Source organism: Pipistrellus hanaki, assembly GCF_964339955.1.
Source record: "Pipistrellus hanaki genome assembly, chromosome: 14".
Classification (NCBI taxonomy): domain Eukaryota; kingdom Metazoa; phylum Chordata; class Mammalia; order Chiroptera; family Vespertilionidae; genus Pipistrellus; species Pipistrellus hanaki.
The window spans coordinates 34,425,488-34,443,363 of NC_140516.1; the positions used below are offsets into that span (position 1 = coordinate 34,425,488).

At 38.8% G+C, this 17,876-nt stretch overlaps 2 protein-coding genes across 3 annotated transcripts in view; both read left to right on the plus strand.

Moving 5' to 3' along the window:
• Positions 1–3,585: 3,585 nt before the first annotated feature.
• The window catches only part of HELLS (helicase, lymphoid specific), a 28,378-nt gene continuing 14,087 nt past the window's right edge, over positions 3,586–17,876 (plus strand). For both annotated transcript variants that reach the window (XR_014796832.1, XM_084904699.1), the window contains exons 1-10: positions 3,586–3,765; positions 4,225–4,328; positions 9,363–9,485; positions 9,610–9,666; positions 12,397–12,433; positions 12,521–12,585; positions 14,187–14,225; positions 15,368–15,592; positions 16,582–16,764; positions 17,253–17,396. Coding sequence is in view for 1 of the 2 variants with exons in the window: in XM_084904699.1 (XP_084760825.1) it covers positions 3,588–3,765; positions 4,225–4,328; positions 9,363–9,485; positions 9,610–9,666; positions 12,397–12,433; positions 12,521–12,585; positions 14,187–14,225; positions 15,368–15,592; positions 16,582–16,764; positions 17,253–17,396 (1,155 nt within the window). In the remaining variant the exon portion in view is untranslated. The remainder of the gene's footprint in view (positions 3,766–4,224; positions 4,329–9,362; positions 9,486–9,609; positions 9,667–12,396; positions 12,434–12,520; positions 12,586–14,186; positions 14,226–15,367; positions 15,593–16,581; positions 16,765–17,252; positions 17,397–17,876) is intronic.
• LOC311632200 (small ribosomal subunit protein eS27-like) lies at positions 8,361–8,827 on the plus strand. Its single transcript, XM_084903335.1, has one exon. It carries the CDS (start codon positions 8,407–8,409, stop codon positions 8,668–8,670), a length of 264 nt encoding a protein of 87 aa, XP_084759461.1. The 5' UTR covers positions 8,361–8,406; the 3' UTR covers positions 8,671–8,827.

The window sequence follows — 17,876 nt, forward strand, 5'->3', positions numbered from 1 at the left end:
AGGTACAGGCCCTTGACCGGAATCGAACCCGGGACCTTTCAGTCCCCAAGCCGACGCTCTATCCATTGATCCAAACCGGTTTCGGCAGCCTGAGCATATTTTTTAAATCGGAGGATATGCCCATTGATTATTGAGGAAGGGAGGGGGAGGGGGAGGGGAAAAGGGGTAGAGAGAGGGAGAAAAAGGGAGGGAGGGAGAGAGGAGGAGAGAGAGAGAGAGGAAGAGGACAATGGGGGATGGGGAGGGTGGGGTGGGAACTTGGTGGAGGGGGGAAGAAATGAGGAACCTTTGTAATAATATGAACAATAAAGATTGATTAAAAAAAAAAAAAAAAGGTCACCTCCTTAGAGAAAACTTCTAGACCTCAGTTTGTTTTTTCCACCAACTACCTGCTGACCCTACGCAGGGCTCCAGACCTAGAAAAGCAGAAAAACCACCAGGTGGGTGATGCCAGGACCGGCTGCAGTGACTTAACAACCCACTGCCCTGGCACTGACCAATCAGTAAAGGCCACACCGGAAAGAACACACCTGGAAAACTGATGAATATTCTGCTAAAACCTTTTCGAGACCTCCCCTAAGATTCCCGTCTGAAAAGAAAGTCCCCACAAAGGACCCAGCACTCGCCCTCCCTCTGGCAAGCAGCCTGAATCCTTTTTTCCCTCTTCTTCCCCCACAGACACGCATCTCAGCACAATAGGCAGCAACAGCTCATCCCAGGCTAATCCCCTGAATCTGTCCTCAATGCCTCTTTTTCTCTGACTTCCCAGAGAGCTAAGGCAGCCCAGCCTAGCATTTTCCTGTTGCTTCTATGGTAGGCCCTTTCTCATTTTACTGACCCCAGCTTTATTTATTTTTAATATATTTCATTGATTTTTTTTTTTTTACAGAGAGGAAAGGAAAGAGATGGTTAGAAACATCGATGAGAGAGAAACATCCATCAGCTGCTTCCTGCACATCTCCTACTGGGGATGTGCCTGCTGCCAAGGTACATGCCCTTGACCGGAATCCAACCTAGGACCCTTCAGTGCAGGCAGACGCTCTATCCACTGAGCCAAACCAGCTAAGGCTGACCCCAGCTTTAATAAACATACGCTCATAGTCACCTGGACTTGTGTTGTGAAATTTTTCCTACACAAAATCAAGAATCCACCCACTACCTGCTGACCCCAGACAAACCCACCCAGAGCCAGGTCCCTGTCCAGAAACAGTACTATCACTAGCTGACAATGTTTTCTATATTTGTTTTGTATTGTTTCCACTACAGTCTAAACTCTGAGGTCAGAAGCACTGGTTTGTTTGGTTTTTAAACCACTGAATTGCTAGTGCCCAATATAGTACTGGGCACTCACTACCAATGATGGTAATGGATGAGTAGGCTATTATTTTGGCCATTCCTCAGTGAACTTTCCCTTTAGTTAAAGTATTTCTATTAGAGAGATTATGCCCTTAGCCAGAAAGAAATTCAACTCAAATATTTAAAGGTTGAGTAGAACAGAATGAAATAGGAATTGGAAGGATCTGGTATTTGAAGGAACAAGTGTTTTTCCTAAAGGAATGGTTGATAGTGTTATATGGCAATGAGGTTGAGATGAGGACTAAGAGATGTACATTAAACTTAGCATCTTGTAGATCAGCGGTCGCCAACTAGCCACTGGTGGTCTGTGAAGTCCGAAAGGTTGGTGACCGCTGGTTTAAGGAAATCTTTGGAGCAGCGGTCACCAACTGGTGGTCTGTGAACCACTGGTGGTCCATGAGCTGAAAGGTTGGCAAATACTGATGTGGATCAGTGATTTCCTTATTTACCTCTGTGTGTAGTGAGTGGGGTGGCCAGATGTGATTGAAGAATCAGTGGGAGGCAGGGGAATTAAAAATTGCTAATGTAGGTAATTGTAAAGTTAGCTGTAAAAGGGAACGGAGAAGGTAATAAATAGCTGGTGGGAATGAAGGAGGTTGTCTCTTTGTTTTTCAAGATGCAAGAGTTTTGAATATTTAAATGTGAATGGAAAGTATTCAGTAAAGGCTTAAATAGGGAAAGGGATAATGTGTCATCTGAGATTCTTGCATAGGCTGTAAGGAAATGGATCCAGAGCCAAACTGGAGGGACTGTGGAAAAGATGTTCAGATGCAGGTAGATTTGTAAATTTGGTTTTGAGAATCGGAAAGGAAAGTCTGCCTGATAAGTATTCTTTAGTTTGTGAGGTAGGCAGAAAGTGGAGTCATCTAATTTAAGCAAGAGGGAGCTGGTGTGTGTGTGTGTGTGTGTGTGTGTGTGTGTGTGTTTCACTTCTATGATTGGATGGGTGGTGAAGCCACTGATATGAAAATGATTTTTAGAAGAGGAAGACATAAGTGTTTGAAAAGTCAGGGAGGGAGAAATTTTGGAGGATAGTTTGATGAAGGTAAAAAATCTTATGTAGCCCTGGCCGGTGTGGCTCAGTTGGTTGGGATGCTGCCCGTGCACCAAAAGGTGGGGAGTTTGAATCCAGATCAGGGCACATGTCCAGGTTCCAGATTCTATCCCAGTCCGGGTGCATGCGGGAGGCAGGCAATCAATGTTTCTTACAGTGATGTTTCTCTCTTCCCCTTTTTCTCTCTGAAATAAAAAAAATTTTTTAAAGAAAAACAATCTTACTTAGAGTGAGACTGATACCTAATTGTATTCGATTAGAAGGAGGTAGGATTTAAGAGTAATTGTTGAGATTAACATTTTATCTTAATACTGGGCAAGCCAATTTTTCTCTGAGCATCCGGTTTGTTTTTTCATGACAATGTAGGAATAAAAGTAACCTGCTAATCTCCACGTGTTTTGAAGACTGCTGAAGATGGTTATGATTGCTGTACATTGTAAATTCTTGAACTTTGTACAAATAGTTATTAAAGTTGTTGGAGTCAGAAATGGTATGGCAGGCACACCACAAATTCTGAGGTGGCGGGAGGGAAACAGGAACTTGTTGAAAGGGACTGCAGACTACAAGGGGGGAGGTGCTTGAAGGCTGGGAAAAAAAACAGACAAGCCCTGCGCTTTCCTATAGGCGCCCACGCTAATTACTGGTTATTGAATTACGGGATCTTTATTACTGGTCACAACGCTCGATTTATCACTGCATCCAGGTCTCCCTTACCCTGAAACAACTTTCTTGAATTCCACCGTTATCTTAATTTACTAGTTTTCTCTCCCATTCCACTCACAAAAGAGCCCTTTTCTTGGTTATTTCGGGGAATTTTAACTCTAAATGTGAACGGCGGGCGAGCTTGGCAATACGTGTTTGACACCCTCACCTGGGTGCTCACCTTTGGGACCTAAGGACCTTCGGCCGGCGGGGCCAGGGGGACAGGTGTCTTGCAAACGGCTAAGAGCGCTACCCAGTACCCTCCGGTGCGGGAGGAAACCGGGCTCTCCGTGGTGGGCGGGCTCGCCCGGTGCCACGGAGTTAGCCGAACGCCGACTTGTGCAGCGGAACCCAGCTGCCGAGGGACACCGGTCCCAGGAAACGCCAACCAGCACCCAGGTGCATCTTCTGCGCCAAATCTCGCGCCGCCGGGGGCGGGGTGGGGGCGGGGACGAGGAGCGCGAAGTATCGCGAGATGACGGTGTTTTCCCGCGAAAGAGAAGCGCGCGTTTTTCTCTGGCCGGGACCTGTGGAGAGGACCGGGGCGGCCGCGGCGGAGGGCGCGGCGCGCGGCGCGGCAGGTTCTCCGGGGAGGGCGCTCGGCCGCGGAGGGTGTGCAGCCATGCCGGCGCAGCAGCCCGCGAGCAGCGACGGTGAGTGAGGGGGACCTTCCTCGGGGCACGGGCGGCGGCGTCCCGGGCGGAGGGGGCCGCAGCATGGAAGCTGCGCTGCAGCCCGGCTTTGGGGGCAGAGCTGGCCCCGGGCAGAGGCCGAGGAGGAAAAGAGGGGTTAGATAGAAGCTGCGCGGCGCGAGTGGAGGGTGCTCGGAATTGCGCGTCTTTGCACGATTCAGGAGGTTTTATTTACACGCGAGAGCCGCCTTTTCCCCAGCGCCCCCCCCCCCCCCCCCCCCGGTTTGTAAGCGGGGGTTCAGGCCACTTGTTGGCACCGTGAAGCGGAGGGTGTCCCTTCCGAGCTGATGCCGGCGTCCCCGCGGGTCCCCGGCGTCTCCCTCGAATGTGCCTGGTAAAGAGAGGAAGGTTTTTATGGGGAAGTTGAGTCATTGGGTTATGTTTTCGAAACCGCAACTGGGAAGCCTTCTCCCCTCTTAGGGGCCGCGCAGCCGGAGCCCGCGGTCATCACCCCGGCCATGCTGGAGGAGGAGGAGCAGCTGGAGGCCGCGGGGCTGGAGCGGGAACGGCAGATGCTGGAAAAGGTAACGGGCCGGCGGGGCCGGCGCTTCCTTCCCTCCGCAGGTGTGTCCGGGCCGCCGCCGGCCGGGCTGCGCAGCTGTGGGCCGGCCCCGTGCCCCCCCCGGCTGTTTACGATGCTTATCGGTCAGACCTGGGCACGTGCTGTGAATGAAGGCGGCTGCGAGGAGAGGAGGTTTGGCCTTCTCCTCTCCTGTGAGAGAGAACGTCGCCTTGCTTGGTTGGCCATTTAATGTTCCCCGGGTTGACGGTGAGTGCTTTTCTTAGTGCCGTTTGCCGCCTAAGTGACCCCCCCTGCGTTTCGGTATTTGGGGCTACTACTTAAGATTCTGCAGGTGAAAGTGTGGTGTGCTTTTTCCGTAAGTTGGTCTCCTTGTGGTTTTCACGTACAGAGTATCTATGTTGTAGATGAGTAAAAGAAGTGTCTAACCTCTTGATAACTCATTTCCGAAATACATTTCTCTCCGATAAGGAAGTCCCACCCTGCTATTTAGTTATTGCATAAGCAAGAAAAAAAAATAGCTAGCCACCAGCTCTTTCCTACCGCCTCCCAAGTGATTTTCTCATAATAAATCATTTAGCCCTCCCGCTGTTAGGATATGGGTACTTTTGATATCTCCATTTACTTAAGACAAAACAAGTGGTTGGGGGTCACACTAACAACTCCGATGTGAACTGTGTGTGACTCCAGCGCTCTTGTCCTTAACTCTATACCCCTCTAGGGAAATACATATATTAGTATTGATCTTCGTGTAATTACAAAACCACGTGTTTTGGGAACGTTTGCTCTCCAGAGGAAAATATTCTGTGAGGTAGGTTCTGTTCTCACCTCATTTTAGGGATGAGGAAACGGCGGCACTTACAGGTGGTCTGGGTCCCCGCTGCTAGTAAATGGCAGAGCCAAGGTTGTCATGCAGGCAGCGAGGTTCCAGAAGCCACACTTTTTAAGCACCATACTGTACTGCATGCCAGTAACAAAGGTTCTGCCATTACTGATTATCCATAGTTGACAATAATCGGTTAAGGTAATATGCTAACAAATTCTAATAAAATTGGGAGGTTGATATTTTTATTTTTTTAAAAATATATTTCATTGATTTCTTATTTATTTATTTATTTATTTATTTTTTACAAAGAGAAAGGGAGAGAGATAGAAACATTGATGAGAGAGAAACACATCAGCTACCTCTTGCACACCCACTACTGGGTATGTGCCCACAACCAAGGTGCATGCCCTTGACCGTAATTGAACCCGGGACTCTTGAATCCGAAGGTCGACGCTCTATCCACTGAACCAAACCGGTTATGGTGGGAGGTTGATCTTGAACCACTTTTCCTCATTTTCTGAATTTCCATAGTATTTTTTAAATTTATACTTATTTGACTTTCTCACTTTGTTTATTGAAGGCACATCACTTTTGTTTCTGTAGACTCTGCAGGTAGCAAATAGTAAATTTTATTGAATTTCTAAGTATGGTGAATATTTTGTAATTTATCACATAGCACATCATAGAGTACCTTTTAAAGGGGGAATCCTGGGACAAGTGTCCAAAATAGATAGTATCAACTTAAGATGTTTTAGGAGTGATAAATCCTTAATTTTTGTGTAGTATGTATCTTAATTTTTATAACCCATGAAGATTGTTGGGTAAGGAACTATCATTTCAAAAAAAGATGAGGTACAATAAGAATACATTCCCAGAATGTATAGTAAGAGGAAGAAACATTTACAAACTCAAAAATTTTAGTGCCTTGAGTATTAGCTGACGAAACTAGCAATCAAAATGACTTCTGCTTCCAGGGATATTTTTAAACCTTTGAACAAACATTTTGCAATTAGTTCTACACTTTTTTTTAGAATTGTTATTGTTGAGAGATAAGTATAGTACAGCTAGCTCTTTTTTAAAGCAGTTATGCAATTAACATAGCAATTTTTAATCCACTTTTAGTCCTTCCATGCATGACTAAAGCTTATAGTTATTTTTAATCCTTCTAATACAAGGGTATAATTTGTTCAAAGAAAACCTTATATTGTGCTCCATTGTCATTAGGTTGTCTTATGTAAGTATTGAAATAATTTGACTAATTTTTGCACTTGACATTTATAAGGTATTTCCTATGTGATTTTGAAGAAAGTTCTAAAAATGAGTCTCTACCTATAAGTCTTTGGGGGCCAAAAACCTCACTATAGAAGAGGAAAGATTCCTTTTCAGAAAACACAGTACTTATGGGCATATATTTAGAAGTATTTACTTAAGAGAGGAAGAGCCCGATTAAGCCTTAATGAGAAGCATTTACTTTGCTTTAGGAGATTTTAACGATTGTAAAGACCCTGGACAATGACTTTGACATTCACGTGATACACTTGTTTTCTTTCTTTTCTTTCCCACCTACATTTCCTTTAGAAAGAAGCCATTGTTAGTCTAGAATTACTTAAGAGCAGCGTTAATGTGTCTGAAGTGGGGGAGGGTAAAGGTGAGATCTCGGGAGAGGTAAAAGGAAAAAATAGTTTATATTGTATAGACTGAAATATAACTCTTCCCACCCCCAAAATCTGGGGTTGTATTGGGAGAGATCGTGGGGTAGACAAAGGGAATTTATTTATGCCTTTGGTCTCTTGTTAGTAGCAAACATTTTAACGCTACTGTCAGGCATTCACAGCTTTCCACAGATGAAGCTATGATTTACCTTACTATAACAATGAAGTTAAGTCAAGAAAAAGTAATGATAAGATTTGCTGCAAAATCATTTTAAAATACTTAAGACTGGGTTTAAAGGTTAACCATTGGCATAGTATTCTACTTACATAAATTGTAAATTGTTCATGATAGCATCTTAAAGTTTTAATATAAAAAAATGGCTGCTAATTTATTGTGAACAGGATTTCAGCTAGCAAATATATGTAAATTAAACCCAGAATAATTTTCACTAAAATTTTAAACAAATATATAAAGTTAAAAATTTAAAAATTCATTTTTATAAAGTCCTAAGTAATTTAATCTCCCCATTTGTAAGGCCTACCTCATTCATTGACTGCCTATGGTAATCACAGTGGTATATTGTTAATAGTAAAAGAAAGACTGAAAAATCTAAAAGAACTGAAAATCGAATTTGATAAGATATCAACAGATTAACTGCATGGATAAGATAGGCTATTTTAAAGTATTTTTTCTGTAGCCTTAGCTGATTTGGCTCAGTGGATAAGAGCATTGGCCTGTGGACTGAAGGGTCCCAGGTTTGATTCCAGCTAAAGGCATATGCCTGGGTACTGGGGACATGCTAGAGGCAGCGGATCAATGATTCTCATCATTAATTTTCTCTCTCCCTCTCCTCCCTTCCTCTCTGAAATCAAAGAAATATATATATTTAAAAATATTTTTCTGCAATGTGTTGCTTTAGTTATTTTTATCCGTAGGTGTCTTGGTTTTGTAATAGAAATTAAATTTATTTTGAAAGAAATTCTAGAGAGATCTAGGAAATACAAAAGCCAATATTCAAATGGTGCCTGGTTTTAAAATTAATTACATTATGCTACCTATGTCCATCTCACACAGTCTTTGTCTTGGGAGTGGAATTGATGGTTGATAGGATTTGCATATAGTTTTGGGTTTCAGTAGGTGAAGTCAATTCTCAATTGTTTCACTTCAGCCCACCTAATGCTTTACTTTGAATTTAGTTTCTGGTTGGCAAATTATGAATTGGATTTGACATGTTCCTGTTGACTAGTTTTATTGAAACACATTTGTGTTCACTATAACATATTATACATGACTGCTGCTATGCAAAAAGGCATAATTGAGTATTTGCAGTAAAAACCATGTGATATTTAAATATTTATGCTTTGGCCTTTCACAGAAAAAGTGTGTGGGCCACTGAACTATACTATTTGTTGCCATTATGTTTTCTATCTTGTGTCCTATGCTATTTTTAAATATTAAACATTTATCATTGTGAATCCACTATTGTAGATAATTAGAAATTTCAGATACTGGATGTGCAGTTACTGCCATTTACTAAGTTGAAGGTCCCTTTAAAAATATTTGCAATTAAGCTTTCCGGTGGTGATGACCTCCCCATAACAATATGCCTCTCTCTACGGATCTCCTCCATCCCTCTCCGGAAGAGAAGAGGAAACACAAGAAGAAGCACCTGGTGCAGAGCCCCAATTCCTACTTCATGGATGTCAAGTGCCCAGGATGCTATAAAATCACCACTGTCTTTAGCCATGCACAAACGGTAGTTTTGTGTGTTGGTTGCTCCACTGTGCTCTGTCAGCCAACAGGAGGAAAAGCAAGGCTCACAGAAGGATGCTCCTTCAGAAGGAAGCAGCACCTCAAATCAAGATGAGTGGGAAACCATCCCAATAAACACATTTTGGATACAAAAAATATGTATTTGCAATTAAAGTTAGAAAGTGAGTACTTAATTCAAGTTGGAATTTAGTTTTCAAACAATCAAATGAAAAAATTTATATACCAGTTTTATTTGAAAGAACATTAGATTACAAAATAATGCCATTGGTGAGGGAACAGAACATCTTTCAGAATCGTAAAGCTGTGTTAAAATATTGGAACGTGTTAAATCTATTGATTTCTTACAAGCCTTTTCTCTATCCTGCAGCATTGTGTTCCCCAGTTTTCCCCTTTTACTTTACCTTTCACTTCTGTACAACTTCTGATTTCAAAGTTCTGCTTTATTGATTTTTAAATCACTACATATCACTTTTGCACACCATTTGTTGAGTGATTTCTAAGTATCTATAATAGTGGATTCACAATGATGAATGTTTAATATTTAAAAATACCACAGATTGCCTGTTGAACCCAAGAATCACTTTTTCAGCTATTTGTTTTAGTATTTGGTTTGGAAATAAAATCTTATTAGTAAATTATTTAATTTTCTTTTAACATTTTCATTAATTACATGAAGTATATTAAATCTAAAGAGCATTTGTTTAGCCAGTGTTGGTTATACCTTATGCAAAAAGGCAATGTATGACAAAAAACTTTAATACTTATGGAAGCTTTTCCTTTGAATAGGCTCACAAGTCTTGGGATAGAGAGTCCGTGGACATACGGTACCGTAGACTTCAACATTTGCTTGAAAAAAGCAATATCTACTCTAAATTTTTATTGACTAAAATGGAACAACAACAGTTAGAGGTATGTATATGTGATTGATAATGACTTTTGACCAAATACAGTTTTGTGTAACTGTCCGCACAATCAAGTTGAAAAAACATTTGTCATTTCCTTGTTTGTAACACTAAGAAAAATTATTTTACAGGAACTGAGGAAGAAAGAGAAATTAGAGAGGAAAAAGGAATCTTCCAAAGTTACTACGGTAATGTATAGTAATCTAGACTATATTGTATATGTTATCTTAAATATTGAAGAAATTCTTTTGTATTCTTTCAACTTTATTGATCATATATTTACTTTGATAATTTGTCTTTGTTATAAACTTTATAGGAACATATAAAACTGTTTCAATATTTTATATATGGAAGGAGAGCTCTAAAAAGTATTCAGTTTTATTCTGTGGGCTATATTTCATATATGCAAAATTTTACTTTTTTATTTGGGAAAAATCTACAAATGTTTATACTGCAAAGCATTTTATTAGTGGCCAGTACTTTTGGAGCCAGTAATTATTACTTTCTTCTTCATATCTTCAACCTCATCGTGTCAACTTACAGCCATAACAAGACATAATCAAAATGTGTAGCTTGTGTATAGCTGTAACAGTGGGCCAGATTGGAGAGGATAGTCTTATAATATTTCAGATGATAGAATAGTCATTTAAGGGTAGCCTGAATTTTATTGTTTCTATTTTTTATATATATTTTTATTGGTTTCAAAGAGGAAGGAAGAGGGAGAAAGAGAAACATCAATGATGAGAAACATTGATTGGCTGCCTCTTGCACACCCCCTATTGGGGATGGAGCCCACAACCCAGGCTTTTGCCTTGACAAGGAATTGAACCTTGACCTGGTTCCTAAGTAGACGCTCAGCCACATCCATCCAGCTAGCCTGAATTTTAGATGTGATTTTTTGAAGATTATGTTTCAATGTGAGGCTAATGCCATAATGATGGGAAATGTATAAAGAACACCTGTGCTAATGAAAAGAGGAATAAGGAGGGTGACATGTATTGAGTACTTACGTGTTAGTAATCCTCAAAAGAGCTTTTAGGTAGAGATTCTGTTATCATCCCTGTTTTACTTATTTGAGAGACACATTGATAACTGCATTCTGCATGGCCCCTACAGGGAATTGAGCCTACAATCAGGGCATGTACCCTGACCAGGGATCTAACCTGCAACCTTTTGGTGCATGGGACGTTGGCTCAACCAACTGAACCACACTAGTCAGGGCTCCGTTTAAAGTTGTTGTTGCAAGGAGATTCACTATAATCCATCCTCATTTTCAGATTATGTATTTGGAAATTAGCATACGAACTAAAATGTATTTGTAACCCCAAAATTAACACGTGTTTTTATGGACATTCATAAGCATGTGCATGTACAGAACGGCCAAAAATTTGAATCTCCCAACACGTGTTTTCCTGCTAAGGTCAAACAAAGTGGTGATCTGCCTTAAGCCATCACACTATAAACAGGCGTTCTTTTTGTGTTCTATCTAATGCTGTGATTTTTGTTGATTTTGCTGTTTAAAATGGCCTGTAGCCACATTGTGCCAAAGTGCTTTCTGGCGTTTCTAATTTGAGAAGGCTGTGTTGTGCATGATGGAGAAAATTCCTAGATTATTAAAGCTTCCTTCAATAGGTACGGTGCTTTTGGCCCCGAGTTCAATGTTATTCAACATATATGTTAAGATAAAATAGCAACACACATAAAAACAAGGTTATATATTTCATCACTTGATAAAAATGGGACCAGAAAATGCAGGAACCTAAACGCGTATTTCTCCTAGAGGCAGTGGTTTAGTGTTCACTAATTTATTATTGCAGTGAATTTATAGAACCTAACTAGTGAATGAGAATTCACTGTAACTTACTTGCTGAAGATTACAAATCTGGTAAATAAAAATACCAGGATTACTTTCAGGCCCAACACTTAGTTCCAGTACCAAACTGCTTTTATTAGGGAATATCAAAATGCCAATAGGAGAATAGGTAGGGTATTTATTTATTTATTTATTTATTTTTAGGTAGGGTATTTTTAAGTTCAGTTATTTCATTCTTAGTGTGGTTAGTGATGATGTTAATGTACATAGTTGATAATGTTGCAACTAAAGTGGTTTTCAAAAAATGATATAGTAATTTGACTGTTGTTGATTTCAGGGACTTATTTTGTTTTTTGTTTTTAAAAAAATAAGCACTTCTAAGATAATTTTACTAATTTAACCTTTTAATCAACACCCTTCAGGCCTGTTGATTTAATTCATCCTTCACTTTTTTCTAGATAATTTTTATTACCAGGGTTTTGTATGTCCCCCGTACCCCCATCTCCGCTTTGTTCTAAAGTTGCAAATTATTAAATTTTGTCTATTCCATCTCATCAGTTTCTTGGTATTTTCATTTTGAACCCTCTTTTTCTTTCATTATTTGAGTTTATTGGTCATTTTCATTTATCATACATGTTTACGTGGTTCTTAATTTTTTTCCAGCTCTGTGTCAAACTGTGTTTGAACATTTCTTCCTCTCCCTTACCTTCTCTTGCTATGTTTTCAGTCAGTATCCTTTTATTTCTACTTTTCATTGTATTTAACTTTAATTTCACTGAAAATGAGTACTACTTTTATATAATACCAGTTGAATATCTTCAGCATAAGCATAGAAGATGTACATGGGAATTTCAAAATAAAAATGTCTTTTATGTGTAACTTTGAAAATTTTCTTGTAAAATAAACAAATGAAAAAATAGAGGATTTTGGTTACTAATAAGTTATATTAGAAAAGTACAGAAAAAGGTTTTGAGTTGGTAAGTATAAAAGTAAAGAGTTGTGGATGTGGTTCAACTGCAAGGAACATTTACTTAATCATTTCATTTTAATATATAATGCCACAGCACTCCTTAGAAAAATAATGTTCTAAATCCTTGTCCTGTAGGGTAAAAGTTCCATTGCTGCAAGTGAAGAGAATCCAGGTAAATTTTCTTATTCTCGTCTTGAGAATATGTGTTTATATTTTTGCATTATTTCCTGTCAAAAATAAAATAAATTTTTTTTTACAGTTGTGAGAAAGAAAAGAGGAAGAGAAGATGAATCATACAATATTTCAGAGGTCATGTCAAAAGAGGTAAAAATAAAGGGGGGAAGGGCACATTAGATTCAATGTTCAGTAAAATCTTTTTGTGGGTTTTTATTTATTTTTAAAAAAATATATTTTATTGATTTTTCACAGAGAGGAAGAGAGAGGGATAGAGAGTTAGAAACATCGATGAGAGAGAATCACCTATCAGCTGCCTCCTGCACACCCCCTACTGGGGATGTGCCCGCAACCAAGGTACATGCCCTTGCCCGGAATCGAACCTGGGACCTTTCAGTCTGCAGGCCAACGCTCTATCCACTGAGCCAAACCGGTCCCTGCCTTTTTGTGGGTTTTAAACTATTAAAGCTGAATGGATTGCGGTTACCTACTTGGCTGTTGAGCACATTAGGTGTTTGAGGGAAGAAGATTGTATCATCTTCCTATTTGTTAAAGGAGCATGAGCTTGGCCTAGTCATAAATTATTATAATATATTGAAACCTCAAAACCTTAAGAATTTTGTTCTTGTTCCTTCTTGAAGACCATTAGGGAACTAAGATCACATACTTGTTTCTAAAACCAGACCCTTTTTTATCTTCTCACTTGTGCCCTCATAATAGGAACTAATAAAAGAACATCTTCAGTTATGACAAACCTTAAATGTTCCCTTAAGCATATTTTAATGCATCACATTCTTTTATTAAAAAATTCTAACTTTTAAAAAAAAAAATTCTAACTTTATTACCTACAAATTTTTTCTTTTACCTGAAATTTAAAAATTCAAGTTCTTTACATGTTAATAAAGTGTAAAATTTAAAATTTCACATAATTCTTGTCTTTACAGATATTTCTCCTTACCCAGCCCCCATTTAAAAAATAATAGTCAGTACCCACTTAGTTGATTATGGAACACACTCAACCTGCAGTTGAAAACGCTATTACTGAGGTTTATTGACCTTTAGCCAATCACACTGCTGTAAATTTAACTCATCAAATGTTTGTAGTATTGCCTAAGTCACTAGGTGACACTAGGTATTGTCTCCACACAAATCGGAACTCTTTTATTCTGTATTTTCAACTTGTCTTTGCCACTTGTGCAGGATTGCAAATTCAGATGTCTGCACAGAGGCCTAAAATGTGCTGGAGTTGAGATTATAATACTTTTGGGAATTAATTCTTAAGTAACAGGAGTAGTCACAAATTGATGGGTGGTCACAAAATTCAACCCTGAATTTTGGCTGTTGTAGCCTGAAAGCAAGCATAGATATACTGTAAACAAATGAGCCTGACTTTGTTCTAATTAAACTTTATTTATAAAAACAGGTTGCCAGCTGGAGTTGGTACACAGGGTATAGTTTGTCAGCTTCTTTACTAGAGCACTGTTGACCATGTGTGAATTTGGACCTCGTTTATTTAGACTTTAAAAAATGGAAAATTCAGGAGTAAATATCCCAATTTATTGCTACCTAATTAACAATTTTATAAGACACTATAGGTTTAATTTTGCCTGCGGACTTTCAATTTGAGATCTATTTTAATTACCATGAGAGCCTTATCCCCATTTTTCTGGCATAAAATCAGAGCACTAAATGTTGGGTTAAGTATATGAATGAACCATATACATTGTTATTTTGTTTTCTCAATTTTCTAGGAAATTTTGTCTGTGGCTAAAAAAAATAAGAAGAATGAGGTAAGAGATTTAAAATAGGTATTAAATTTAGGAATTTTATTTGCTTCTCTAATTATTCTTTTAATCAGTATACTTTTTTCTCACCATTTACCTGATTGCCTAGCCTTTCAGAAGTGTCCATTTGCTTTTCCCATAGCATGTCCAGTTGTGACATCATTAATATTAGACTTTTCCTATGAATTAACTTAATCCTCGTTTTCACATTTTTTTAAATATATATTTTATTAATTTTTTACAGAGAGAAAGGGAGAGGGATAGAGAGCTAGAAACATTGACCAGCTGCCTCCTGCACATCCCTCACCGGGTTATGCCTCCAACCAATGCACATGCCCTTGACCGGAATCGAACCTGGGACCTCCCAGTCCGCAGACCGACCACTGAGCCAAACCGGTCTCGGCCATTTTCACATTCTTAAAATAGAGTTGTGGAGGTCCCAAACCAATAAAACCTGTCATTGGTCATAATTGGTGCTGAGTGTCACAAACAGATACATTTACATTCTTGGGTGTGATAGTGTGAATTTTAAAACTTTACTTACTTTACCCTTTTCCTGCAATGAAAGTAATTACTTATTTTGAAGTAAATGTTTCTATGTTCCTTGAAAGGAAATTGTTTTCTCTTCTTTTATAGACATCAATTATGTGGGTGAAGGAAATAGTTAAATTTGGTAGAACTTAAGAGTTTTGGGAAGGAGGTACAATCATAAAAGCCTTTTCAAAAGTGTCTTTCTCCCCCCAGTTGCTTTGCATTTGGGGGAAAGGTGGTAACTATGTCTAGGGTTTTCTTTTTTTTTCCTTTTAATATTTTATTGATTTTTTACAGAGAGGAAGAGAGAGGGATAGAGAGCTAGAAACGTCAATGAGAGAGAAACATCGATTAGCTGCCTCCTGCACACCCCCTACTGGTTATGTGCCTGCAACCAAGGTACATGCCCTTGACCGGAATCGAACCCGGGACCCTTCAGTCCTCAGGCCAACGCTCTATCCACTGAGCCAAGCCGGTTTCAGCTAGGGTATTATTTCTACATACCTAATGCTATAGCACTGGGTAAATTTTAATTAACAGTTAACATTCTTTATTAAGTAGAGAGTATCAAGTAGCAGTGTGTATCAAACTTCTAATTAAAACTTTTTTCTTTATAGGATGAAAGCTCCTCTTCTAATCTCTGTGTAGAAGATCTTCAGAAAAACAAAGACTCAAATAGTATAATTAAAGATAGATTGTCGCAAACGGTTAGGCAGAATACTAAACTCTTCTTTGACCCAGTTCGGAAATATAATGGACAGCCTGTACCCTTTCAGCAACCAAAACATTTTACAGGCGGTGTGATGCGTTGGTACCAAGTGGAAGGCATGGAATGGCTCAGGGTAATGAATTCTTAATCTTAATACAAGATAGCAGTTAATTTCCATATAATAACCAATTAATGTAATGTAACAGTTGAGTTGTTTCTTCCATTTTCACTATTTCATGTAAAACATTTGTGTGTGAATGCTTGTTTTCTTATTTACTCAGAGTAAAATTTTTTTTTTAATATATTTTGATTTTTTACAAGGAGGAAAGGAGAGGGACAAGGAGCTAGAAACATCGATTAGAGAGAAACATTTATCAGCTGCCTTCTGCACGCCCCCCACGGGATGTGCCCACAACCAAGGTACATGACCCTGAGTGGAATTGAACCTTGGACCCTTCAGTCCTCAAGCATGCTCTATCCACTGAGTGAAACCGGTTTCAGCACAGAGTAAATTTTTAAAAGTGAAAGTTATCTTGCCCTGGCCTGTGTTGCTCAATTATTGGTTGGTCCTGTGCATCTAAAGTTTGCAGATTTGGTTCCCGGTCAAGGCAGAGCATATGCCTGGGTTTTGGGAGCCACCCCCAGTTGGGGTACAGGAGGCAGGAGATCAGTGCTTTCTTTCATTCATATCGATTTTTCTCAAAAAAAAACCTTTAAAAGTGAAAATTATCTGCCTCTTGGGAGTGCCTCAGTGTTGAGCATCAACCTATGATCCATCCAGGAGGTCATAGTTTGATTCCCAGTTAGGGTACATGCCAGGTTCACAGGCTCAATCCCAGTGGGGACAAGCAGGAGGCAGTCAATCAATTATTCCCATTATTAATGTTTCTGTATCTCTTCCTCTCCTCTCTGAAATCAATTTAAAAATAATTTTTCAGTGAAAATTATCTTATTCAAGGCTGCCAACACATTTATGATTTTGATACTGTCCTGCCTGCAAGTATTATAACTTATTAATATGTCAGTCTCATCATTATTATCTTTGGGTAAAAAAAAACACAGTTGCTAATTCAGTAGGAGATTATATGAGAATTTAAATGCAGTGTTCATTATTTTGTCCAGATGCTTTGGGAAAATGGAATTAATGGCATTTTAGCAGATGAAATGGGATTGGGAAAGACAGTTCAGTGCATCGCTACAATCGCCTTGATGATTGAGAGAGGAGTACCTGGACCTTTCCTTGTCTGTGGCCCGTTATCTACCCTTCCTAACTGGATCGCTGAATTCCAAAGGTTCACACCAGAAGTAAGTCATGTTTCCTTTTGTATATATAATTTCAAACGTTTGTTTTGTTGTGTGAATTATAGATCTCTTACTATAATTATATTGATTTCTGAGTAAATACATTATATTTCAATCTCATCAATACCTAGTTGAAGTTCAAAAAGATGAATAAGTACTAGTACTATTGGACTTATTGCCAAAAAATATCGATGGATGATTTTCTGTGTATTGGATAATTTGATTCACCTGAAATAGACCTAGGTAGATTTTATTCTTTAATTCTATTCTTATGGTTGTTTTCCTTCCATATATATTTTTTTTGTCACATTTTTGACTTATAAGAAACACATTTTAGAGGCATCTTCGTAATCTGCGTTGGCTTACATTTGATTGATTCTTAAGGCTTTTTAATTCTCCCATAGTAGTCCAATAATTTATTAGAATTAATTGATTACAAGTATCTCAAAAATGGTTGTTAGATTTTCACATTTTTATGTAAAATCTTTTAGATACCTACTATGTTATATCACGGGACCCAGGAGGAACGTCGAAAATTGGTAAGGAAGATTCACCAACGGAAAGGAACACTGCAGATTCATCCTGTGGTGATCACTTCATTTGAAATAGCCATGAGAGACCGCAATGCATTACAGGTGGGAATTAACTTCATTGGATTCTCTGTAATCCATCAATCACATTTTTATAATTCATCATCCAGTAGCATTTAAAAAATTTTTCTGATGGAAGTAATAGATTGTATTGTGCACAGCCCCTTAGAAGCTGAAGGAGCTGTTTGATTTTAACAGAAAGATCAGATGAAGGTTGGTTGCACTTTGTAGCCATAATGTAATTTTAAGTGAGTTAGAATCCATCAGATATGGCCTAATCTGTAAATATATTATAGGTATGTCTTGGACATGTGCTTTAAATAGATAGAACTTACTTAAATTTAATCAAATAAGAATCAGCTAAATGGGCTTTGCCTGGTGTGCTCAATTGTTTATAGAGTATCTTCCTGATAAGTCACATATAAGAATTAATTAATGCATAAATAATAGACTAATCGTCATGAAAACCTTTCTAATTAATTATTTTGCTCTTCCTACTCAGCCCATACTGAAACATAATCTTCT